Raw genomic sequence first — 27,500 nt, 5'->3', positions numbered from 1 at the left:
CCACAGAAACAGCTCCTCTCAGATAGTGCCTGGCTATTACAGTAAAAACCAGAGACCTCTTTATTTATTCATTCACAACACTCATTTCAACAGCCGTCTCCTTTCTAATACAGTAAAAGAGCTCTTCAGCTCATTTGTGTTTCCTTAAAACCACCTGGCTTGATATGGGTTGCTGTTTTGTTGTTAAAACATAAAGTGTACTAAAAGGTTTGTAAATGAGAAACAGGTGAGGGCCAGAGTCTGAAAAAGCATTAGGCATATAAGTATATATTAATAATAATAATAATAATAATAATAATAATAAGAAGAAGAAGAAGAAGAAGAAGAAGAAGAAGAAGAAGAAGAAGAAGAACAACAACAACAACAACAACAACAAGAAGTAGAAGAAGAAGAACTCATTTTTTTAATACTGAAACCCGATTTCAAAGTGCTTCAAAGTTAAGTATGAGACATGACATCGGAAACTGCAGGGGTAAAGTCGGACTGTAAAATAGTCATAATATTCCTCTTTTACATCATATTGTCACTCCATCTCTCTTGTTTTGTCTCTCTCTCTTAGTAAATTGGTTATGCATTGCGATCCATCATAAATCAGTCACATGAGAGGCAGCTCTCTGATTCGTCAGGCTGTGACCAGCTGACAGAGAGCATTAACATTCTTATTCATCACTTAGTGTTTAGTTACGACCACCTATCACACTGCTGTGTGTGTGTTTGTGTGTGTGTGTGTGTCTGTGAGTGTGTGTGTGTGTGTGTGTGTGTGTGTGTGTGTGTGTGTGTGTGTGTGTGTGTGTGTGTGTGTGTGTGTGTGTGTGTGTGTGTGTGCATGTGTGTTCTACACAGTCGTACCTGATCCATCATTTATTGTTTAGCCTCCAGCAACAGTACCTCATGTCAGATACTGTCTGACTACACTGCATCTTCACCGCACTCTCACCGTCTACACTGTTATTACGCTTCATTGATTTAAAAATCCTTTAAAATGAGAAGGTTTATATAGGAAATAAAAATAAACGTGTACTTTGAATTAAATACTTCTAAAATAGTTTTCTTCAAATAACATTTTTAGTTTGCAAAAATACGACTCAAACTGTGCTTTTATTCCATTGCAGTGATGTGTTTTTTCTTACCTGTTCAGGACGCAGAAGATTACAGCAGTGGATAAAGCGAGCATTGCGGTTTGTTGCTGATTAGGTATGTGGTGTCATATACACAAACGACAAAAGGAATAGGCATAATAATGTACAGAATTTGCACTGCTGTTAATTCTACATGAACAGGAAAATTTGTTTCACTTATTTGATCATAAATTATTGGCGGGTTTACAAAGTTTTAGTGTGTTGATAATGTTGGTACAGTAGTGTGTTGGTACAGTGTGCTTTCTTATACTTTCCTCAACAATCAGTTTTGTAATTCAAGACTGTAAAATGTAATATTCCACAAAGCTACATAATTGAAAAGATGTGGTGCTTTAGAGACTTTAGAGAATGTTCTTGGATCTACTACACCCCCTATACACACTCCCAAACACAGACACACACCCACACCATTGTCTATTATTTACAGAACACTTAAGGATTTGCTGTCAACGTGTTACAAAAACGTGAGGACTCTTTATGTTTTATTCATGCGCTCTTTGTTCCTGAGTGTAAAACCTGTCAGTGTGGCCTTTGCTGTTTAGCTCTCATTGACATAAATGCGCACTTTCTTCCTCCCCATTTCCTCTGTTGTGTTTTTCATGTGTGGTTATCTTCTCTACAAAGCAAATGCTTAATTCATGCTCATTTCCTTGTTGAACATTATTATTGCTGTTCTACTTTTAGCCTTCTTTCTAAATTTCAACTCACATTCACAGCGGAAGTGTGGAGGTGTTAAGGTGTGTTTGTGTGTGTGTGTGTGTGTGTGTGTGTGTGTGTGTGTGTGTGTGTGTGTGTGTGTGTGTGTGTGTGTGTGTGTGTGTGTGTGTGTGTGTGGTGTGTGTGTGGTGTGTGGTGTGTGAGGGAGAGATACACTTTCCTATCTTTAACCTGCCTGTCAATGACAGTAGAGCCTGCTTGGACCACATCAGCCTGAGTTGGCTGTGTGCAGATATACAGGCTAACTGCTAGCTGAGAGCAAAGGATGTGCCAAACCACAGGAAAGAGAGGTGGAAGCAGATAAAGGGCCTGTAGAGATATTTTGTAGAGGTAATTTTATTCACTGATTATTTAATTAAGTTTATAGTATTAGCTCAGCATTATTTTCTATATAAACTGAATCCAAGCAAATGATGCTTGACAGCATGATGTGACCGTTCGGTTGTTTTTACACCTTAACTGACGTCCTTTTTACGTTTTTAATCAAAGAGAGTGTGTGACAGAGGAAATGCATATGACAATTGTGCACCAGCTGTCTCTACTCAAATCCTGAAGCAAAGAAAGCAAAAAAGTCATAAAAAGAGGTGTTAAATGTGATCTCAAATTTATTACACTAAAGAGCATCACCAAATACCACCCACCTGTAGAAGGCTGTGTGTTCTGGTAAATCATTCTCTTTACACTGGAAAAAGAGCTGAATGGAGAAGAACAAGATAAATGAGTGAGATGGAGAGAACAGCTGCTGTGATACAGTTGCCACTGTTTACTGACACAAATGTCACTTTAAGTGCAGTTCACTCAGAAATACCAACAGCAGCTTTTAAAGAGTGAGAGTCACACAGATTTATCACATGCCAAATTGTTATGAACAAATACAACAAAGCAAGAGTTCGTGTTCAACTCTCCGTCACATGGTACCACAAATACACAGAACATGTTAGTATTCTTTCTTTCTCTTTCTCTCTCTCTCTCTCTCTCTCTCTCTCTCTCTCTCTCTCTCTCACACACACACACACACACACACACACACACACACACACACACACACACACACACACACGCACACACACACGCCCTCAACATCATCTCAAACACCTTCCCACATAGCTCACAGTCAAACACACCCACATTGAAGAATGGTGCATTTCTAAAAAAGAAGAGAGGCCAACACGTCCATATGTCACCTGATGCTGCAAATGTCTGCTTAATTGAATCAATCCATCTCAGAAATGACTGTTGTCATCCCTCTCACTTTTTTCTCTGCAATTCTTCCCCTCTTCTTTACTAACAGTCTAGCCATCTGCATCATGAAGGAAGGAAGAGGGAGGATGGTTAATAAGAATGTGTGTGTGTGTGTGTGTGTGTGTGTGAGAGAGAGAGAGAGAGAGAGAGAGAGAGAGAGAGAGAGAGAGAGAGAGAGAGAGAGACTATATATGCCAGATTTCTGTGTATCTTTTTCCCTTATGATCATTCTTTATCTGTCTCTGTTATGTGTGTGTGTGTGTGTGTGTGTGTGTATGTGTGTGTGTGTGTGTGTGTGTGTGTGTGTGTGTGTGTGTGTGTGTGTGTGTGTGTGTGTGTGTGTGTGTGTGAGAGAGAGAGAGAGAGAGAGAGAGAGAGAGAGAGAGAGAGAGGTGGGGGGGGGGGAGAGGGAGAGAAAGAGAGGGAGAGAGAGAAAGATAGAAAGATAGACAGGGGGCAGAGAGCAGCCAATCACAATCCCCTGAACCTCTCCTCCCCCACAAGTAATATTAATTAACTTCCCATACTGACACTAACGGCAGAGTAATGAATGTGATCATGACCTGTTTGCATGTATGTATGCATGTTTGCATTCTAATAGCAGTTCTATTATTTCTTTCTTTCCTTCTTTCTTTCTTTCATTTATTTAGCTCAGATGCAGTATGTACATTATAAAAAAAAGAGAACACAATCAACATTGCAACAACAAACATGCTTTCTATGTTTTAGAAATACACCAGTCTTAGTCTTACTAAACCTAATTTTACACCTAGAGTCTGGCTACCTTTGGTGGTACATTTAAACTCATTTATCTTTCTCAAATTATAGTGCTGCAAAGAATAGTGAGCGGCATATGAGAAAGAAAGAGAGGTGATCATCAGGTACTATATCCTAAATGTACACCCATAAAACATAAATGTTATATGGAGAGCTTTTAGAATTTTAGCCAATTTTAGAAGTTGGTGCTTTTAATGAAGCAGAACAGAGACATAAAAAAATAAAAATAAAAGGAATGGCTGAATAAAGTCTAAAATATTGGTACTGATAGCACAGATATATCATTCTCAAATAAAGTACAAAAATCATGTGGTGTCTCCTTATCACTGCTCTGGACTGATAGATGAAAAAGAGTGGTATTAGTTTAATAAATATACATTGATGTATTCCTGTTCGTTAATTAAATAGTTATAGAGGAGCATGCCAGCTTTAACTCTGACACATTTGAACATGTGCTTCACTCCTACACTGTTGTTCACCGTGTTACAGGCTTAGTACAAAGACCACCATATTGTCTGTTACTCATCCATGCGTTTTGCTTAATTATTTCTTAATTCTTAATTCCACTACATCACATTGCTCGTTCATAAGAATACATTAAGAATAAAAAAACAATGGTATCTACTGTTAAAGGAAAATAATAAAGCAGGACAGAATGATCTGTTACCTCTCTCAGGTTTATTAGCTTCTATAACAGCACAACCAAAAAATGCTTTATTTTTCTTTCACCACATTGGGGTCCCAAGTGGTGTGACAGATAAACTTTTGCTCTTTTCCTGGGAGATTGAAAAATCTTAATTTTAAATCCAGACAATGACACTATCATCTCTGAGTTCAAGGGTGAAATATTGTCCATGTTCTGTTAGGTGGAGGGATAGTGTTGCTCTCTCACTTGTCGATCGGGATAATACAAACCAGTCGTTTGTGTTGGTGAGCTCCTGTATGTGGAAGAGGATAGTTAGTGCTATCATCTGAGTGTGCACATCTGAGCAGCAGATTTAAAAGATGTGGTGGCTGACTTCACATGTCTCTGAGGAAGCATGTGCTAGCCTTCAATCTCCCCAGGTGGTAGTTGTCATGTGATAGGCAAGAGCTGGCTAGTGGGTGGGAATTGGCAAATGACCAAATTGTGAGATCAAGGGGAGGAAAACATGGTTTCTCTAGTCTCTTTCTCATCAAATGGAGAGTTATCCACAGGGGGTGGATGCTACAGGCCATTAACATCCCAATCAAATGGAGCCGTCTGTAGTTGGTGTTCCATGTTAGGTGGCTTGCAGTCCACTGCTTCAGCTGGTGGTGGTTAATAAGAGTCCCATGGAGCTGTACTGCTCCAATTTGGAGTAAGTGCTCCAATTCTGGCTGTATGTGTTTCTCAAGAGAAAGATATCAATATTTTCAGTAAGACAGACCAGAGTAGAGTATCAATGTGCACTAATATGGTGCTGCCAAACAGAATCTGTAGCTGCTGGGTGAGTGCTTTTTTGTTTGCCAAAAAGAGCCAACCATAAACATAAACATGATTTTCCTGACTGCAGAAAACACAGTCAGGACCCAATTCTCCCACTGAGATTAGATATTTTATGGTGGGCCCAGTGAAATTGAAGCAATGTAATTATCTTTCACACTATGGAACAAGACAGTCCAGATATGATATGGGGAAGAATCACTTGTTAAAGCTGTGAGGGGGAGGGTTTACGCTGCTCCAGCTCTGTGGTTGTGGGCAGAAAGTCTTTGCTGTAAAACTGCATGCCAGGAAGCTTTTATATCTACTATTGCAAGCCAGACCTCTAGCATTTGACCAGGAACCATGTACTTTCAGTAAACACGGCAATTTGACAGACATGGCGGATGACCAACCACAGACCTTTTCCTGTCACAAGAAAAGCTGCTAAGGGATTTAGACCGAAACCTCTAAATGCATTGACTACACATAACTCTGAAATACTCATTGTGTTGTGTTAATATTGTTTTCTTTCTAAAAACAAGAACATATATTACATATAGAAGGAATCAAGCATGTGACCAAAAAAGTATAGGAAAGTAATAAAAAAGAATAAAAAAAATTGGTCCACGTTTGCAGTGTCCAAGGGTGAGACTCGTATCTATTTTATTCCTATCCCATGCAGAATAGCTAACTGACTCCATGCAAAGGTAACTATCATAATTGACACTGCCTACAATAAAGTACACCTGGATTTTACAACATTTGTAGGCTTTGAAACATCATTCATGACCTCTAAATGTTGTAGGCTATCGTCTGAAAATGTGTACCCAAAGTATGTAACAACTGAGTCCAGAATTTCCTGCTTTTAATTAACAAGGCATCCAAGGTTAGTAGTTCTATTTCTAATCCAAGGAAATAAAACCTTTGCTTATTTCGACCAACAGAATTTCCTTCGTTGTCTGAATGATCAGGCAGCTGGAACAAACTCTAATGTTATTCATAATATGGAGTGTTTTTTGAGCAAATTAGCATGATGTATCTGACAAAATTAGCAGTTAGTAGGCATGAGCCATACTTAGCTATTAGAACTGCTATTAGCAAACAGTGTAGGTAAATGTAATCAATTTTAATCATACAATGTATCGCTGTTGAATTCTCAATCATGATTGGTCAGAAGGTGTTTCTTAATTTTATGTACCTGGCTGATTTAATTTTGCAAAGTCTTTATGGCCTTTGTGTTTTCTTAGTAACATAGCAAGCTTTTGTTTTTGTCTTATTACTATAAAAAGTGGTGTAATAACGTTTTATAGCTTTTAGAACATTAGCGGACATTAGTGAATGTATTTGTTTAAACCTAGCTATTAAAAAAGTACAATGTGTTAGACTTTAAAATTTAAAAGAATGTAAGCATTGCCAAATCTCTGTGGTATAAAATGAATGAAACATTTTGGGACATGTTGTTTTTGGAAAAATCACCAATGACTTATTGTATTTAATTTCTTATGTTTTGTTTTGGGCTATGAGTCTTTTGGGCTGTCTAAGTGTTTCTCACTCTGTCTCACCAATAATTATACATGACACTTCTGTATCCTCTTCAAACTCAAACCACAAAGCTCAACAAAGGTCTGGGAGGTTCTTTCCCTGTTGCCAAGAGACCGTGCACACTTCTTCATCCTTCAGCTGGTGTGAGGGAAGAAGGTTTTTTTTTTTTTTTTTACCCAATTCTCCTTGTAGCTTGGGCTTGCTTAAACATTGTGTGGCAATGCTATTTACAAAAATAGCACCTTGCATCCTTAAAATATAACAAGCCATCCATGTTTCTGGCATTTTCAGCTTATGAACTCATAGAGGTGCTTCCAGTATTTGATGGTAGCTTTAAGCAGTGCTGATTTTTTAATTATCTTCACTGAAAATGCACTTGCGACCCTTTTAGTTTTAAATAGTTGTTAGCAAATAATTATAGTTGTAAGCATAAAAACATATAGCAAAAAAACATAATATTAAATGTGTCATGCAGCAGCCAGAGATGCATTTCTTAATGCTGTTCATTCGATTACTTAAATCCTAACATGGGTTTAATGAATGTTTAATGGACTGGCTATGCAGATCTCCACTGAAGACCCCTTAAAAAAGGCCATTCTACATTACCGCCCATGGCACACAGTGCCAATTATGGGCCAATTAAACTAACTTGGCGGCACACTAGGAAGCCTGGTGTAGTTAGAAGAACATGAAAGCACTGCTTTCCCATCTTTCCGCCCATCTCTGATGGGAGAAAAAGAGAGAAAAAGATGAAACAGGCCATTAAATGCTGTGGTCTAAAAAAAGTTGAGAGGGGCAGACTGACTTACAGACACAAAGAATAACAAACTTGATGATGCTTTCCAGTATTTTGTCATGCAAGGTGTTTACTGTAAAGTTTCATCGAGACATCTGTGTCTTTCCTTTTTTAATAAGCATCTACTCTGAGCAATATGTGCATGAAAGTCCTGCGCAATCTGATCACCGGTTTCTAGTGATACGAGCATCAATTACACAGACACGCTCTCAATTACAGAAACATGCTCTCATTTTCACTCTTTGTGCCAGTAAGAACAAGGAGTCAATGCAGAGTGTGAAGAGGGCAAGTGAGTTTGAGAAGATATGTGTTTATGAGTTACAGTAAATAGCCTTGCCGATTTCCTCTCGCTTCCTGAAAACCACGCAATTGTCTATAGTAAATTACTGGCAGGTCTGAATGTATGTGCATGAAATTCCACTTATGTCTATTTGTAATGAATGAATGCTAGTTTGCTAACAGTTAGATAGTGACACATACAGTACAGTGTGGTGGATACATGAGCCATATTTCACTCTATTCACCAGTCACACAAAAACAAGAAATAATGTAATTAGAGCAATCCAAGACAGATAAAATTTTCAAGTGGATGAGCAAAAAAAAAAGATTGGCACGAAAGTAAACAAAAAAAAAAGTGTGGGTGAGGGTGAAGGACTCCCGCAGACAAATCAGACATATAGCACAGTCACTATAGGATTCGCAATCTGAGTTTGAAGGAAACTATCATGCTTTTCATATTCATACTGGAAAGTAGCATTATAGAGACTCTTATTTATTGGTTTCTGAGGCAATAGAAGAAAAAATTACAAGTAAGCAACATTATTCTGTGCAGATTATTTTGAAAGTTTGAAGGTTAAATGTTCCTCACCATGACATGCTCTGGTTTGTCCTGTTTCCCCCTAGTTTTAGTCTCTGTTCTGCTAAACTCTAAAGCAATATGAGTCAGCAGCACAGCAGCATTTAGTATTTTTTCCACATGATTAGCTAGCAGGATCTCAGGGTCATCACTCCCTGTTGGGTGTGTGGCCAAAACCCTGTGACCTCTTTGTGTCTCCTGGGGTCAAAAAAAGATCAGAGGTCATGCTCTACCCAATAAACAGCCAGCAGGGAACTGTAATGATTAGAAGTAACTGAACTTAATGGGGGCCGACCTCTGACTTTGTTGCTATGGAGACAGGGGAGAATGTGGGGTCGTCAGCTTGCTGAACAAGTCAATATAAAGCAGTTGCAAAAAGAAGAACAGAACTGTGTGTAGCAAAAGTGTGCAGCAATTTAGAGGCACTGAATACACTTTTCTCTCTCTTGGGATTTCATCTGCATCTCACCTACACTCTTTCATCTACATTTCGTATGTACTGTACGTCTCTACCTGTTTTACAGGTGGATATCAGGTGTTATATAGTGATCTCAGTATTACTGTATAAGGCTCTGCCATTAATGCATTTCAAGGATGTGCTCACATAAACTTTATAGTTTCAGTATATTCACGTTGACATACTGATCAGGTAATGTTATGGAAAAGGAAAAAGCTACCAACAAGGTATGTTGAGAGCTTTTGTGTGCTTCCCCTAAGATTTGTGAACCCCAACCCCAACACCATATCTTTTCAGACTGTTGTTCATGCTGTGTCACAAAGCGGCTGAACACACTTGGACAAAATTTTCATCTGCCCTCTTCTGCATACATGAGGGCATGGTTGGCTAATGTCACTCTATTTCACAGTGGCCAGAGTAATGCCATCCCTCCCACCCCGTCTTTTGTCTGTGACATTGTTAGGCTTCAAACTTGTAATCCCTGGATTGAAGGAAAAAATCTTTTCAGGTTCTCCAGTTTAAGAGCCCCCAAAGACAATTCTAAAGAAGTATGGAAGTTAGTGTTTGCTGGGGTTAACAGAGCCTCCATTTCTGGCCAGTAATAGCTGCACTTGCTTTGACTGAGCCATCACTGTGCTGATCCCACAGAACACTGTCCACTTATTTCCTAGCCTGAGGTCTGGCTGTTCCTCTCAGCAGTGTTCCTGATCTTCCACAGCAGTGACTGAGTCTCCTAATGAAGTGCACAGCAAGGCTCAGCCTGCAGCACAGAGATAGGCGAACCCACAGAGACTGCAGAAGCTCTCTGGTTTTAAATCGAATAGTGCACATTCTGTGAATTACAGATCAAGTATTGAAGTAATTGATGATCACTCCTTATTAGGTCTGATGATCACTCCCTACCTTAAGGTCTAAGGTTGAAGGTATAAAACTAGTAACCACATCCCTGGACAAAGCATTCAGCTCCTTCGGTGCAATGCGATACTGCAAACAAGCTACAGTCCCTATAAAAGAAAGGGAGAGAAAAAGAGAGAGAGAGAGAGAGAGAGAGAGAGAGAGAGAGAGAGGTATCCTACAGGCCGCATCCGGGTAATGACATGCAGCATGAAATGAAGTATGCAATGGAGGTAAGAACCCTGAGGAAAAATAGTGGGGTGAGGAAGGGCAGAAAAGATGAACTGAATATCCCTCCTCTCCTTCACACACAAAACACACACATAATGAACAATAAACAATCAACAGGAAATAAGAATAAAAAGAAGAATAGCCAACAATTCTATCTATCTATCTATCTATCTATCTATCTATCTATCTATCTATCTATCTATCTATCTATCTATCTATCTATCTATCTATCTATCTATCTATCTATCTATCTATCTATCTATCCCACAAGACAGGAGTTCTTGCATTTCTGTATCAAATTTTAGGGGTGGGAGGCACTGATGCTTAGGGGTTAAGGTACTTTTTAAAAATCAGGACCAGCAATAAAGTACATGGAGTGCATCCTCCCACAATTAAAAAAGTACACTTCATTGTGTAAAAGCATTATCCAAAAGTATAAATTGTGGAATAAATTTTAACAATGCAATAAATAATTTAAGCTCTCATTAACCAGAGCTGGTGTTTTAATACTGACATGGCCACAGATGGCTGTGCAGAACAATCACATCACACCATGACTTTATACTCCAGTGTTAGCTCACAAGTGGCCAGCAGGCATATGTTTTTGGCAGCTCATTAATAGGAGTAGATGTCCTTAGGTTCACTTTGTCTTGTTGGCTTTATGAGTTTGTATTCCAGTTTGTCTGAAAAATGACAATCATTCTATTATGACATGAAATGTTGGAAAACTTACAGATTTTATTTTTCATGTTGTAGCAAAATGTCATAGATAGATAAATGATTCCTCATCCTTGAGTGTCCACCTTCCTTCCCCTTTTATTGTTTTTCCTTTTTATCAGGCCATTTTTCAGTAGGGTCATGAACCTCAAGAGAAAGGAACTCATTACCAAGTCACTTCGTTTCAGTTCAAAGGGGGAACGGATTGAGTGCAACAAAAGCAACTCCAGCAGTCTGGCAGACAGCTATTGAGGATGACAAGGGAAGAGTTTCAATGCAGAACGCCTAATAAAGGTGGACAGGCCTAGAAGACAGTCATATCTGTGCAGAGAACATTATCATAATGAGAATGAGAAGGAGAGAGAGGGAGGGAGAGAGAGAGAGAGAGAGAGAGAGAGAGAGAGAGAGAGAGAGAGAGAGAGAGAGAGAGAGAGAGAGAGAGAAATAAAGGAGGAGTCATTCGCTTGCTAAAGGGTTAAGGTGGCATTTTAATTCGGTTAGCTATATTTTTGTTGTATTAATGGTAGGGAAAAAATATTATGCTTAGGAGACAGGAATATTTCATCTGTGGAAAATTATTTGCTGCTATGTACCAAATTTTGATATATACCAGAGGTATATGAAAATGCAGTTTGCATTGTCTAGGTGAGATTGTTGTAACAAAACCATCCCTAAATCACCATATAGTGAGACCAGACAATGGTAGGTCTGATAAAGAAAGTAGGCTCTGAGAAGTAGCCGAACGCTTCTTGGCAACCTGACCTCCTAAGAGGAGCATGTCAAAAAAAACAGGAAATACTCAATCATGGCAGACTGCAATCATTCACTGCAATCATTCATAAGACTGAAAAAATGCTGGAACCCACAGTACTGAAGGCTCCAAATCCTGTTTTTCCAAAAGAGATGGGGAAACTGAGAGGGTGTGTGTGTGTGTGTTATATGTGTGTGTGTGTGCATGTGTGTGTGTGTGTGTGTGTGTGTGTGTGTGTGTGTGTGTGTGTGTGTGTGTGTGTGTGTGTGTGTGTGTGTGTGTGTGTGTGTGTGTGTGTGTGTGTGTGTGTGTGTGTGTGTGTGTGTGTGTGTGTGTGTGTGTGTGTGTGTGTGTGTGTGTGAGAGAGAGAGAGAGAGAGAGAGAGAGAGAGGAAGGATATTTTATCTGTTCTGAAATTCTAAAATATATTTTCGTTATTTCTTTGCTTGTTTGTTTTTTTAAGTTTTAATCCAAATGTTCATTTTTAGTCACTGATCTTTGCTTGGTAACTATTGGTAAAGGCAGACATATGGGTGTATTGTGGCTTGTGCTTGATTTGGTAATATTTGTTGCAGGGGCATTCGTTAGACTGTAAAATTATAGGCCTGTACTTTCCAGAACAATATCCTGTCCATTAGATGTAAAAATAATTATAATTATAACTCTTGGCTTTTTAATATGCACAGAGCATTCCTACTGGTATATAAGCAAGTCTCTGAAGGCATGCTGTGGAGGTTTTTTCAGGTGATGTCTGTTTGCTTTAAAGTCATGAGATAAGGCGAAATGTGGTAAGGCACATTCAAAGCTGTGGAACTTAAATGCGTCATGACATCAGCATAGCCTGCTTCGGGTTCCATACTGAACTGCTGGATTCCCTACAATCCCAATGATGAGGCAAAAATGACTGAACTTTACACTTTTTGATAATAAAATGATATTTATAAGTGCATTGTCATTAATGACTGGGAGGTAGTTAAATAAGGGAAATCCTCACATTGCTTGTCAGATATAGTTGAACTAACAGGCATCTCTGAGAGGAGTAAGACTTGTGTGAAAATAAAATGTGGGGGCTGCAAAAAGAACAGAGACAGAAATGGAGGAATGGAGGAATGGCGACAGGGGGACGTAGCATATTACAGAGTGGAGAAAAGCCACAGAGTCCATCATGAATGTGACGGCTTTAAAATGGTGAGAGGTTCATGCGATGTCGGCCAGCAGAGTTTGATAAACTGTCCTTACTGGATTTACACCAGACCTCCCAGTTCCATCCAAACCCTCAGATATTTCTCAGCCCTGCAAGTCAGAACCCAATGCTTCATTGTGCATATGTGTGTGAGTCTGTGAGTATAAAATGTCTTACTGTGATTGTTTGCACTCATTGATGCGAGACACTTTCTTTCCTGACTAGGTTCCTGGTTTTCATCAAAGAGCGCCCTACTGTCACTTTGGTCAGCTAGAAAGATATGTGATACTCTTTCAGACAGGAAGCAAGAAAAGTTAAAATGTGTTTAACAACCATTTGAGAAAGTGAAGTAAAACAGAAGAAAACATTATGCGAAACTCTCTTAGAAAAAGGGGTTTACTGGGAGGCTTTAGTAATATAGTAAACCATCTGTTACTGGGTTCTGCACTGACATTTTAAAACCCTTCAAGCAAACAAATAAAAAAATTGATAAGCATACACAATAAAACCTTAATTTTTGTCTTGAAAATTTCTAACATTTCTTCTAATATTTCAAGACTCAATTGTAAGTTATTAAACATTATGAAGGTTTATGGAAACTTCCACCCTGAAGCAAATTTGTTTCCATTTGATGTGTGTAGTGAATCTGGTGATAATTTGTTGGTTGTTTCTCGATTATTGTTCTTCCTGTGACATAATAATCAGGGACAGCTGACATCAGGGAGACATGGCTAATTCAGTTACAATAGTGTTTAATAAGAGAAATGTACTCACTTTCAACATAAGGAAAAAAAGCACATTGTGCAAAAAAATGACATAAGGCTACATAAAACAACACAGAGCTAAGGATTCAAGTCCTAGCCACATAAAGTGCAACATGTGCAACCTACTACAAGACAAAAGACAGTGCAAACAGACAGTACAAAACACTACAAGACAAATACACAAAATACACTAAATAGAGCTGACCAGTGTGCATACTCTAAATATTATACAGTATATTGTGCTATTAGAGCAATGCAAACAAATTCAAACTTCTGTAGTAGCAGCAGTTTGATAAGGTATTGAAATGTGCTGTGCAATAGAGCACAACGGCATTGATGGTGATATTTACATGAATGATCTAAAATGCATATGTAATACTCCACTTGTGATTTTTTAAAGTTTTACATTTCTTGAAATAGGCGATTACTAACAAGTGGCTCAGTGGAACTAAAGAGGGTGTCAGGGAAACTAAACATCATTAGGCAGAACAGGAAAACTCTACTACAGCCCTCTTGTGTTTATAGTCATGCTCTTGCAAACTACTCCAACTCAAACTATTCATTCTGTTAGACTCATCTACTGTACAAAAAGAGCACAGGGAAAATGTTTTTAAAATAAAGATGAAAAGAGTTGTAAGAAGCTTAGTGGTGATGACATTGAAGTAATTTGTCCATGGTGTAGATCATTTAAAGACTTAATTTAGGCTGCAAAATTCATAGTTGTGTTGGTTTGTGAAGATTATCATCAGGAACAAAATGGGTAAGAATCATAAACTTTTGTTGGTCACAGCTTATTTTATGCAATAATACAAAAGCCAACTTCTTGGTTGGCCTACAAAAATACAACATCCCTGCAGCACTCTATTACAGGATATTGAACATGATCATGCAAGACATTAAGATTAGCATTTTTGCTTTCTCTTACAGCTCCATTCATAAAACATCAGGCAAGATCCAGCTACATCGCCCTGGGTAATTTGAATTCATTCAAATTTTTCAGTAGGTCAAGTTTGCTAACATCACCCTTGTGTCATGGTCACATCCTCTCATTAAAGAATATGTCTACATCTGACCTGAGCCGTAACAGAAGGCCATCTCAGTCAGAAGTGAGCAGAGTGCTATCATTAGACTGTCTGCTAATGTACACCCCACCCATGCTACTTTTCATGACTCCAACCCAATTACAGCGCTCTGCATGCTGCCCTCTGCCAGCAGCCTGTTTAGGGGGGCGCAGATGGCACAGGCTCAGCAGAAGCCCTGGCTCTAATGCTAGTCTGGGTAAGGCTGAGACTTGGGTGCAAAGGACCCACATCATGTTTGGCCAAGCCTGCCTCTACCCAGTCTCCACATCAACTGATTGTTTTGAATATGGCCTGGCCATTTAAATATATTCCTGTACATCTATAAATTCTGTGCTTATATTATATTCATGTAGTTACTGTTATCATAATGGCACAGTAATATTAAGCTTGGGGTGTGTTGTCACTGCATGAGGATTAAGCTTTCTCGCAACTGACAAGTCTCTAATGCCCAGTGACTCTCACACCATCCTGGGCCAAGCTATACATGTCATTTCACTTTCATTGGAATCACATGTGCAAACACACACACACCATGATAATAAAGTGTCACACACACACCATGATAATAAGTGAGAGCTGATCTGAAAGCAGCTCTTCATTTGTCTGAAACTGGCTAAGGGCTGGAAAAGCAGAGTGTAGACCAGCACTAGCTGCAGTGATATGCTCCAAAAGCCCATTCGCTCTGCCATCTGTGCTTGCATCTGAGCCTATACTGACCAGGCTTACACTTACCGAGTGTGAAATTAGTCTATGCATGTGTCGCCCCAGTGCTTGTGTGTGTGAGAGGGAGTGCAAGTGCAGGTGTGTCCTTGAATGTGAAAATGAAAGTGGTGCGTGTGTGTGTACGTGTGCGTGTGTGTCTATTTGTTTGGGTTCCATCTCTCCAGATGGCGTAGGTGTAAGCTTTATCTCTCCCTGGATTAGGAAACTCCAAGCTTAGGGTCAAATGGGTACCAGTTCCTAACTGCAATTCTCCATGTTAATTACCACCCCCATCCCGCACAAACATGTCCTCCTACTGGGACCAGCAAGACAACAAATGTCCTCAAGTGACTTCTGAAGTTCACTAGGCAGCGTGTTCTTTCTGACACATGGCCTAACCTCTTGACCTCTGCCCTCTGACTTTATGACTACCCTCACCTCTGGCCCTAGGAGGTAATTAATCATGATCATGGCATGCAGAGAGATAGGTAGGGGATGGGGGATTTTTAGTGGAGTGGATTTTAGTACATTGTATTAAAGATTATTTAGTGGAGTCCTATCCTATATATATATCAGGCTAACAACATACATGTGTAGAATAGCCCAATAATCAAGGTGTATTTATTAACATTCTTCAGAAGGACTTTAATCAAATATAAGTTTTTGTTGTACATAGTTTAAATGAACATTTTTATGTCAAAAACACCCATATCCACCATATATCGTGTCTATGAGTGTTTTTGACATAAAAAATGTTCATTTAAACTATGATTCCTGTCATGTTAAATGTTCATTTAAACTTGGCTTCCTGTCTGAAACATTTTATCAAAATAGAGACTGTGAGTGTCTCACTTTTATATTATATAAGTTGTAGATCAATGTTTCATCCTCCTTAGCTTCTTTCAAGGCAAAGAGAATTTCTTTTCAGGGTTTTTAATGAAGGAAAGAGTCCCTGTAGGGTGTGTGGATTTGGCCTCTGTGTAACACTCTGGAAAAGGTCCCTATCTGGCAGAGCACACCAGTTCCTGGAATGTGACATGGTATTGTGTTTACATAAGAGTTAAACAAAATGAAAAATTATCTTCATCCCAGAAACTAAAAATTTCCTTCAATTTGTGTCTCTCTTGGGATTTGTGTATAGTCATTTCACACAAGCAGCCAACTTGAAGCCTTAATAAAAGACGAAAGAATTGAAAGAGCCTGATCCTTTTTAATTGGTCTTCCAAGAAATAGGTCCCGCTCTTGTTATTAATTTAAGCTCTGCTGAAGCGAGAAACTCAACTGAAAAGACTGGAATTTAGCTTTATCTTGTTGTAGACACACGATAAGGCACATGGTAACACGCACAGTGCGACAGAAGCTCTTATTGCAGTTCTTATGACGCAAAGAATTTTAGAGCAATTGAATACAATGTGCTGTCATATGAGTTATCGCTTTCACACTCACTATAATTGTTAATAATTCAGTTCTCTTTTATTCCCAGCATGCCCTTTGCCTGGCTTTTCTTTTTGTCTGCAGTCTTTCTAAATAATAATGTATGCTAAAAGTGCACAGCCTGCATGCTCTTTTCTCCTGCTGATCTTTGTGTGTGTGTGTGTGTGTGTGTGTGTGTGTGTGTGTGTGTGTGTGTGTGTGTGTGTGTGTGTGTGTGTGTGTGTGTGTGTGTGTGTGTGTGTGTGTGTGTGTGTGTGTGTGTTTGTGAGGGTGGGTGATCTCTCTTTCAGGATGAACAGCCCCTTCTGCAGCTGCCGCCTCTGCACTGCCAAACAAAGGGCAATTACTGATTATAATTATACAATTACCATTCACATATTTAATCAGAGCAGCTTCAGCTCTCTGTTGGAAGGCTCAGGTAGGCGTAGGGCTCTGATCTTTATTCTGCTGTGCGTTTGTGGTTTGTGTGTGTGTGTGTGTGTGTGTGTGTGTGTGTGTGTGTGTGTGTGTGTGTGTGTGTGTGTGTGTGTGTGTGTGTGTGTGTGTGTGTGTGTGTGTGAATTTAAAGCAGGAGCTGCACACTGATAGGCTCTGACACTGCTGGGGGCTCTGAGCCCCTGCCCGTGGATCATCAGGGACAAGAGATGATGTGTGATGGGAGAAGGGGTAAAAAACCGAGGGAGTTCTGTACAATCTGGCAACCTCTGCCACCAGCGATGCAATGGGATCCCTCCAGCACTGCTGCGCAGGCGTCCATCTGACAACTGCCCAAACTCATTAATCTCCCTCTCTCTCCCTCTCTCTCTCCCTCTATAACTTCCAAACCATGTGATAATTGCAATTAGTCACTAAGGGAAACAGATGTCAGAAACAATAGAAGCTTCTGGATGTCCAGGAGGCCTAATGAAGCTATCAGATGTTTCTTATACGTGTGTGTAATGCATGTAGAATGAGTATATTATTCCAACTTGACAGTTTTTGTTTTTCAGGTAGCTCACAATAAACCAGAACTGGGAATTCTCCATGAGCAAACCCAAACCCAAACCCAATATTTCCTAAATGATTAAATATGCTTTAGTGTCACACGTCTAAAATTGTGTACATTAACAAAAACCTAAATTAATACACCGCTTATGTACGTTTTGCAGATTCAAAATGCTACATAATTATATATATAGTTGTTATATGTGGAGCAGATTCATGACTCATGTTGGACCACTTTATAATATTATCCTATATTGTTGGATTTGTCATTTTTAAGGTGAGGTCTGTGATTTTTCACTCAGAACTTTTCTCATAACAATTTCAGATCTTACATTCTAGCATCTGTCGATAAAATTTCTGCTCAGAAGTCTCTGCAGCATTCTTGATTCTGTAAACAGGGAAAAAAACATATGATGCAAACCACCATCATCCAGTAATCCAGGACAGGGAGGCATCATTAAGAATGTCGGAAAGTTGGCATTAACAACCCTAAACAATGTTCTGTTCCATGAATAGTTTACTATCATTGTTGTTGCGTCAATACTCTGAATAAATACTACAAAATTTATACTACAAAGATCCTCATAAGAATAACATACATAGACTGTTTTAATGGTCAGTGGCATCACACCAAAGAGACTTTCCAATGATGTACTTGGTTGTCAGTATTCAGGTGTCCGGTCTAGCTAACTGTTTAAGGTCTCAAACTCTCATTCAATGGATTCATCAAAGTTTTTTTAGATAGTCATATTTATGACGCTTCCTAAATCAATTTCTACATGAAGGCCTTTCTGTTAAGGTTCTAAATAGAGCCTTTAGGAATTCCCACCGAGTGACCTTCACTGATTTAAATTTAAGCTTTTCATTTTCCTAATATATATACTGTATATAAGAAAGAAATATAAAAAAAATTCAAATATATAAAATTTGTCACCATGAGATGTTTGCACATTTGCAAGCAGTTCATTAAACTGATCCATATCAGTAAGCAGCATCGTAGTCAGTATGGGGATGGTTCAATAAACACAGTCAAGCGGCTAGGATACTAAAACATAAATCAAGCAATCTAGGTAAAGAACTCAGGATACAAGGAATTGTATGAGTGCTAATTAGAGAGAATTTGAGTCTATTTTGTAGCAGAAAAGCTCTGTGTATGAAAATATTAGACTGCTGGGAGCATGTGGACATGCCAAGAAAGGTGACAGGAAATAAATTCTGCCTAAAGTGATGGTTACCAGTATTTACTAAAGGAAAAGGCATCTATTAACTGAATAGGGCTTATGTGAATTGCATCCATACAGTGAAATTGTGACTCGGATCAGTAAGAAGCATTTAAAAACAACTAATGCAAAGAAACCTTAACAAACTCTGTGATGTGCATGTCAATATAAACCTCAGGAAAACATATAGCAGCACTGAATAAACAGAATTGTTTATATTGTTTCTGCTGTTGTTCTAGTGCGCTTTCTTATTTACATTCATATCACCAATACACTTGATTAATTGCAGAGAAAAGGGGGGAGGGCTGGAGTGATGGAATAGCTAAGAGAAAACAGTAAACTGCATCCACATATGCAAAGACCCCTAACTGAGTGATAGTCTTAATTAAAAAGCTCTCGCTGTGGTGTTTTTCGTGCATGTCATTTCTGACATCTCTACCAGCAGCTCACACCCAAAACACTAACGTTGTATCCTGATTACACACTTACACACACGCCACTAAAACATCTGTTTCTAGCAGCTATGAGAGAGTGCTAAATATGTGCTAATCAGGTGAAAAAGAGATATAAACGAGATTTTCTAGCAAACCTCAAATCCCTCAGATGATATTTTGGGAAACAGAGCAACTTTAGTACACATTAATTTGTTAAAGCTGATTATGGATAATGAAAATATTTTTCTATAAATATGTTTTTTTATGTTAGATGTTTCCACAAAAGCAACAAATTGTCAAAAAGTCATTTCCCTCACCGCCTTTCTTTATGTCATTCTGTATTTTACATGTGTAATTATATAGCACAGTAAAAAAAAAAAAAAAAAGGTGATTGATTGTGTGCTGCAGGATGTATGTATCTGCGTGTTTTTTTAAATGACAAATTGTAGGAAATAGCTAGTTGTGTAGTTTAGTTAATTCGGCCACCTGCTTCTATAATTGACTTCTTATGCATGATATTTTATCAAATATGAAATTAAAGTAACATGCTTTTTTTTTTTAAAATATCACTGAAATCCATTTGTATTTTCATTTACTGGTTTATACAGTATATTTAGCAGGTGGATGTAGGGCCCAAATGTTTTGACTAACTATTGTAAAGAATGAAAAGAAAAAGCAAGAAATACCCTGAGATACACTGAGAAACACTGCAGATAATGAAAAGTCACTCACTGTTTCTTTTTATTTTTACCAGCGCATTTTGTATTCATGGTTTATCTTATCAGTGGAGATATGCTATGATTAAAAAAGCATCTAGGTATGTAATATATCTCTTCAGTAAACCCCAACTTCCAAAACAGGAAGGTAAATGCTATTATGCAAAACACAAATGCACAGGTCAGTTTCACACCATATCATGCCTGCGGCTGCAGGAACCCTGCTCTAACTTTAGCTATAGGTATGAAACTATGCTCACACAGAGGTGACAATCTCTCTCTCTCTCTCTCTCTCTCTCTCTCTCTCTCTCTCTCTCTCTCTCTCTCTCTCTCTCTCTCTCTCTCTCTCTCTCTCTCTCTCTCTCTCTCTCTCTCTCTCTCTACATAACATGCTTAGCAAACCAAGCTTTCTGTTGAAACTACTGCAGTGTGGGTTTTCCCACATCTGCTTTATTGCTGTTTTTATTTCAGCCCTGAGAACACACAGTGTTTTCTTGCTCAAAACAGATCCACACCTCAGAAATACAAGTAAACCACTCCACCATGCCAAAACCTCATAGAGGAAGAGTGAAACAGTTACATCATACTCCACTCAGCTCTGTTTTACTAAAACTTTGCTGTGTGACAAATCTTCCCCTGCAAATATGAAGTAAACCTACATCTCTGTTCCTGTTCAACATGACATCCAGTGCTTTATGAGATGCAAATACAACATAAACCATATGTTGGTTAATGACAATATCTTTCTCACGATTTTGTAAAATTCAGACAGTTTCGTCTGAACTGAAACGATTAATGCTCTGACAATGCGATACAATCCACAGTGAGATCCCTCTGATACGCTTACTACTAGTTAATAGTAACAATCACCAGAATTCACTTCAACTGCATTTCAAATGCAGGTCATACAGTATTTGTTGTTCCATATCATTGTACTGAAGCTAAAAAAGTCCTGAAAATTAACAATGAACAGATCTAACTAATAGTATCAGGTAATCTAGCTACTCTAACTACGTATATCACAGCACCGGTTCACTCCAATCGAGTCAAATATGTTATATAATTTCTATAATAGCATTATAAACAGGGACTTGAATGGTGGTTGCTTTCAATCTAGTGGATTGAAAACCAGTTAAAATGATGATGTTTTCTGTGAGTAGACATATATTTAGCTTGTTTAGAAAGAATCTGTAGCATCAGTACATTATAATGGACAAAGATAAAGTTTTGCCTCAGGCCAGTGAAGTTTGCACATTGCAGTTTCTCTGTACCATCTATATGTGATTCCAAGAACTTGTTTTGCAGATGCTGTACCGCATTAAAAATAAGTATAAATAGAGAAAAAATGTATTATGGTACTATTATACTATATACAGCATAATACTATATAACTACTATACAGCCACGGAATTGTAATGATCTCACTATCTGGTGTCACACAGGAGATGATGGATTGAGTCTGGTTCCTCTCAAGATTTCTTCCTTATGTAATCTCATAGAATTTTTCCTTGCCACTGACAACTCTGGCTTGCTCATTAGGGATCTACAGTATGTCTATATGTCTATAGCTGCTACTGTATATAGTTGCTTTGTAATAATATCCCTGTGAAATGTGCTATATACTGTGCATTAAAACTTACTTGCGGAGGTAATTAGCTAAAGGTTTCAAATCAGCAGTAATTAAGACCAAATAACGTTTTAAAATGATGTAGGATTAGAGGATGTAGATTACAAAGTGTATTACACATGTGAATTGTAATTGATCTTTTAGCTACAATTATATGTAAACTGAAATTTACTGCTGCCACCATATTTTCATTCAAAGCAGTAATAAAAGAGCACCAAGTCAATGCCTGCAAAATGACTGTTTAGAATGCTTCACTGCAGTAAATGTCTCGCAAAACTTCTCAAAACAACCCTAAAAATAGGAGACATGATTATTTCCCCTTTAAAATCCCCTGCGTAGGCTTTAGTTACTTTGTCTGTACTACCTTCTACGGCTCTATCCACCACCTGCTGCTTTTGATTACAGGTCAAAGGTCAACCTGCCTGTGTGCATGTGTTTGGTGAATCAATGATTGACCACTGGGTCCTGCTACTGTTTCACAATAATGTGAATACACTCAGCATAATGATGGTGGTAAAAGAAAATCCAGTAGCCACTTAAAAAGAGTTGAAAAGAGCAGAATAATCTGAAAGCAGCAGCAGGGACAACAGTTGCACAGGGAACAATACACAATGAACTGCACTGCAGTCATCTCCATTCCTACACACCATGCAAAACTCCTCTGTGGAAAAAGAAGCAAAGAGATGCAATTCTAAATTCATTAGACAAACCAGAAATCTTTTGGAGGAGTGAGACAAAGAGTGATTCATTTTTGGAGAAATAAAAGAGTTACATGTATGATCTGAAGAACACCAAACACTGACTGTGTCATGATTTGGGGCTACTACTTTGCAAATGGGTTTGGGGCAGTAGACAAACCTAAATCGGCCAAGACACCAAATCTAGGGGTAAAGTTAAGAATTCAGTCAAAATAATCCAGGAAGGCCTTGCATGGCTTAGCCTGGCATAAATCTCTTTAAATATTTATGGAGGATTTTGAAATTGCAAGTCCATCATCTGTCTGAGACTGTGTTGAGATACAGCTTTTATTGACCTCTAATTAATCAGATGTCTAGACTCACACTCACTCTGTCTATCAGCACCATGCATTTTCACTGTAACACTGTCCCTTTGAGTTTTAGGTCCAGATATTGATGCGCTTAAATGCACCCATTTGATTGTTTACACTGTTCTAAATATAATGTTTCATACGGTCTTGGTTTTATATTCTAATGTATTTTGTACACTCATGTCTGCTCAATGCTTTTTCAGCAAGGATTTTTCTTTTCTGAAAAACGAATACTTCAGCTGTCATCAGTCATTTAACATAACTGACCAAAGTGAGATATGCAATAATGCATATTATACAAAATAAGAATAACTTGATATCACCATTATATTGTCCGACTTCAAATACTGATAAGAATTAGTAGTAATAGTATTGTTATTATTTATTATTTGTTGCTGTTGTTGATGATGTTATTTTGTTAGGGTTATGTTAGTATGTTATGTTAGGAGGAGAACTGTAGTAGTAGTAATGGCCTGGGTCAGGAGTCAGAGGTTGAGGTAAAGTGGACTATAGATAAACTCAAATGGGCCAGAAATGGCTGAGCTATGACAGCAGAGACATAACAGGGCATGACACCGAGCTGTGTAATCGGTGAACCCTGACCATAAAGAACAGCGATAATGACAGAGCTGTTGTTTGTGGGAAACCCTGACAGTAAAAATCCCTGCTGGCCTCCTCCACTCCTTTATGAGGTACAAGCACATTTCACTCCAAATCTGACTCATTTCTCTGCTTCTTTCCAGCTTACTTTCTCCATCTCTGTCTCCATTCTCCAGCTCCCCACCTGGCACATTGCCCAAGCCACTGTCTCCTACCTAATTCCTTCTGCACTAACCCGAGTCTGCACCCAATGAGGGCCAACAACTATTCAAGCGTGCTGCTGGTATAGTTCTTTATGTTCTTTATTGTTGTCTAGGTTTTTATGGGAAGCTTGTCTATCTAAGAGGAAAGCAAACCGAGCAACACCACAAACAACAGAATCATAAGAAGGGCAGGCTTTGAAGTAAGTGGTAAGCAGTTTGGAAGCCTCAATGGTAAATCACACACAAACACACACACACACACACACACACACACACACACACACACACACACACACACACACACACACAATCAATGTGAAATATTAACACGCACAGCCCTGATTCACATATCTGCTCCATCTGAATGTTCCAGAACAGTTAGCAGATTTCTGGATCTAGCAATTATCTTTGAGAAGAGTGTTAACAGTCAACAGCCTGTGTGAAAGAGAGAAAGATAGGCTGATCCACAGAGTGGAAGTTGTAGTCTTTACAAGCATACAGTAAATAGGCTCAAATTACAGCCCCTAAGGATGTCTTTTTATGCTCTTAAAGAATTAAGCATATGAGTCGAATAAGCGGCTTGATTCCACTGACATGTTTGTATGAGAAAATTGCCTGTGCTCCGTTAGACAATGTTTGAACAATATATTATATTATATATTACATATTATTTCAGAAACAACCCAATATAGTTAGAGTAGTACAATAAACTTTAGGTTGTTTTAAAAAACCCTGACTGAAATCAAGACTTTTCTTGGAAGCATGACAGTTTAGGTTCCTCATCTTCTCACCTAAGCTGATATTCTTATAGCTTTAATTCAGTTGCCATTTAGTCATTGACACAAATACAGCTCTGCAGTTTAATGTATGGTCACACACAATACACCGATTAGTAAGAGTGATGGTTATTGAAGTGTGAAAACTACAGAAGTGCATCTCAGACACAGTGTTGTTTCACACACCAACAGTTGGTGACAGAGCAAACCTCTAAGTTTCTTACCGATTAGCTGTGGTGTCCACACTCTCCAGCGGCAGTCCATCAGATCAGCATGAAGCAGTCTGTGTGTTAAACCAGCTGGTGTTTCTTCACTTTTAAAAGGTGCAATCTGTAGAGAGGAAAGGCGGTTCCATGTGATAGAAAGACCACAGTCTGACACTCTGATGAGAGATGGGGTTTCTCTAGTGAGCCGGGTGTGTGTATGTGTGTGTGTGTGTAAAGGGGGAGTGAGTGAGTCAAAAATTAAAAAACACTCTTTTTCTCTACAACTTCTTTAGTTCTACAACTAAATTCTATTTCTATTTTCTATATTTCTCATAGGTAAGATTAACTTGAAACAATTTTTTTAAGCCAAATGAAAAAAAACCCCAATAAATTTAATTCTTATAAATATCAAACATCATCTCATTTCAGTTGTGCAAGTGCATGCTATAAAATGTAGAAAGCAACAACGAGTCTAGGGATATAATGCAACTGTAAATTAAAATAACAGACTGACAAATAAAAGTTGCCATAAATACCAGCTACAACTTCTACCTAAATCCTAATACAGTTAAAGGTACAGTCAGATATGTTGGAAGATTTCAGTTAAAGATAGATGTTTTAGTTAACGCTACGTTCAAGATTCAAATCAATGCAGCTCCTCCATATTTCAATCTCTCCAAAGCCACACACCAAAACCTGTGACTAGATTCAAACCCCTGAAAGCTTTTTCTCTTCATCTTCATTGGCTAGATGTTGGTAACCAACATCATTTGTTTTTTTCTACCATTTACAAATTCTGTGGTATCACATAGACTGGAGATTTTCCTCTCAGCAAACTTTTGACCGGAGATCTTCATCAGAAATTACAAAAAGTGAGTAGATTTTAAAATGCTGACTTGCACCTTTAACAACAGGCATTTATTTTGAGACTGTACACCTAGAGCTGTCCACAATGCACATGAAACAAATTGAAATCTAATCACTTTATATGTTAACCCAACAAGGAGGGGATATAAGCTTTCAGAAGTAGGTATGTTTTTTTATTATTTTAAGTAATGCTGATCTGATCTTTGCTGAATAGGTGTGTTTAAAGCATTCTGGATCTTAAGCTGTTGAGTTCATGGTGTGTGTAGGTTCTGTTCCCCTGCCAATACACAGCCTCTGAGAGCTGAAACAAAGCGTTTTGGATCAAAGTGAATGGCTTCAGGGCAGGACTATGTAAAGTAGAGGTGAACAGAATTAGCATTTCACTACTCCATAAAGAGAATAAGAGATCTGAATGAAACAGAGAAATGTTCAGGCAGTGTTAGGTTTTGAATGAAAAAGATTATCTCATGGATCATTTCTGTGATTTGATCACTCGCTTAAAAAGTATTAAATGGAAATTGACTCCTAGTTATGTAGTCATACAGAAGAGGGGGTATGGAGGGTGCTTATGGAGAGCAAAATGTACAAGCATACAGTGGTGGAGTAATGCATTACAGCTACTCACATTACTGTAATTAAGTACTTTTTTATATATACATTTTTAAGCATATTTCTAAGTCTGTAATTTTACTTGTACTTAAGTACAGAGTCATTTTCTTCGTTGTTTTAAAATCAAAATTTGAATTAACCACTGACCGGCATTTTGATAGGCAATACAAATTTCTCATCTTAATGGACCAATAAAAAAATCTGGTATTTGACCCGAAAAACAAAACTCCTGCCTCCGCAGATTTATGTGAGCTGACCGTGATCGTACAGATAAGAAGTTATTGACTGAAGGTTTGGGACACATGAAGATTCAAAACAGCAATGATGATGAATCTAAAGAATGCCGAAATGACGACATAGCAAAAGATGAGTGTCCGTGGCCACACCTGGAGGAGCTGTTCACCTATAGAGGGAGGAAAGGTGACAGCGTGCTGATGCAGTGTAAACACTGTCTGCCATCTGCTATGATTTCAGCTAACAAGACCTCAGCCTCTTCAGTCTTATATAAAATGTGTTCAGTTGTCTGGATCTTGTCTGATTCAGCAGTTACTGATAATTCAATAAATATCACCAGCTAAAAAGTAACTAGTACTCTTTCCACCACTGCAAGCATACATGTTTCAGAAACTGCTATATTGCTCCACGTTACCTAAAACCATCCATAATCGTGTTTATGGATGGTTTTGAGGCACAAACAACACCATAGATCCAGACATTCTGTGTTTTCGGTTTTATTATTCAGTGTGTGGACATGGTGTCACACATTGTGCAAGCAGCAACAGACTGCTGTTAATCCCATGCCTGAGTATTATTACAGCACTATTCTTTTGGGTGGTGCTATTTGGTTAGGCTCGGCAAATTACCCATAATTTAAACCATCACACAAATTGCACTTAATATTGATCAAACAAGAGTTGTCACAGAATAGTCCTGATTAACATATTCGGCTGGAGTCACTGCTCACTAGTAATTCACGTCTTGTTTCAGTTTAATCCCACCTGAATTCTCTAAACTAGTCCTCAGGAACTTCTACTTCTATTTTAAAGTAATAATGTATAATGTCAGTATTGTGAGTCAGAGAAAAGAATTTTCTTTTAAGTGATTTGCCTAAAGGTTTCTTCTTCATGTCATCTCAGGGAGTTTTTCCCTTGCCACTGCATCCGCTGGCTCACTCATTAGGGATCTAAATATAAATCTACATCCAGATTTCTGTGTAGCTGCTTGGTGACAATGTTTATTGTTAAATGCACTATTCAAATAAAACTGAACTGGACTTAACTGAGTTGAATAGTAGTGACACTAGGAAAACGTTTCTAAAACTTTACACAAGTGCATTTTCTGACAAATGAAAGAGGCAACAACAAAAGTTTATATTGTTGTTCTAGATGTCTGTTGTACTTAAAAAACTCCATGTGGCCTCCTAGTTACTTTCTTTGCACATTACATATAATTGAATCAAGTCAAACACCCTACCTAGTGAAA

The 27,500-nt window shown here is 38.3% G+C and overlaps 1 protein-coding gene across 2 annotated transcripts in view; it reads right to left on the bottom strand.

Annotated features, from left to right (window-relative positions):
* Window positions 1–24,686, bottom strand: part of LOC113660118 (genetic suppressor element 1-like) — a 70,109-nt gene extending 45,423 nt beyond the window's left edge. Inside the window, exon 1 of one of the 2 annotated variants that reach the window (XM_047819338.1) lies at window positions 24,561–24,686. In XM_047819338.1, the coding sequence (XP_047675294.1) occupies window positions 24,561–24,600 (40 nt within the window). In that variant the 5' untranslated portion in view covers window positions 24,601–24,686. The remainder of the gene's footprint in view (window positions 1–24,560) is intronic. The other variant, XM_047819339.1, reaches the window with a different exon arrangement.
* Between the last annotated feature and the right edge of the window lie 2,814 nt (window positions 24,687–27,500).

The sequence above is a fragment of the Tachysurus fulvidraco genome, chromosome 10 (assembly GCF_022655615.1).
Source record: "Tachysurus fulvidraco isolate hzauxx_2018 chromosome 10, HZAU_PFXX_2.0, whole genome shotgun sequence".
Lineage (NCBI taxonomy): Eukaryota > Metazoa > Chordata > Actinopteri > Siluriformes > Bagridae > Tachysurus > Tachysurus fulvidraco.
Note: the sequence above shows the minus strand (reverse complement) of the source record. Positions and strands in the feature narration are given on the sequence as shown.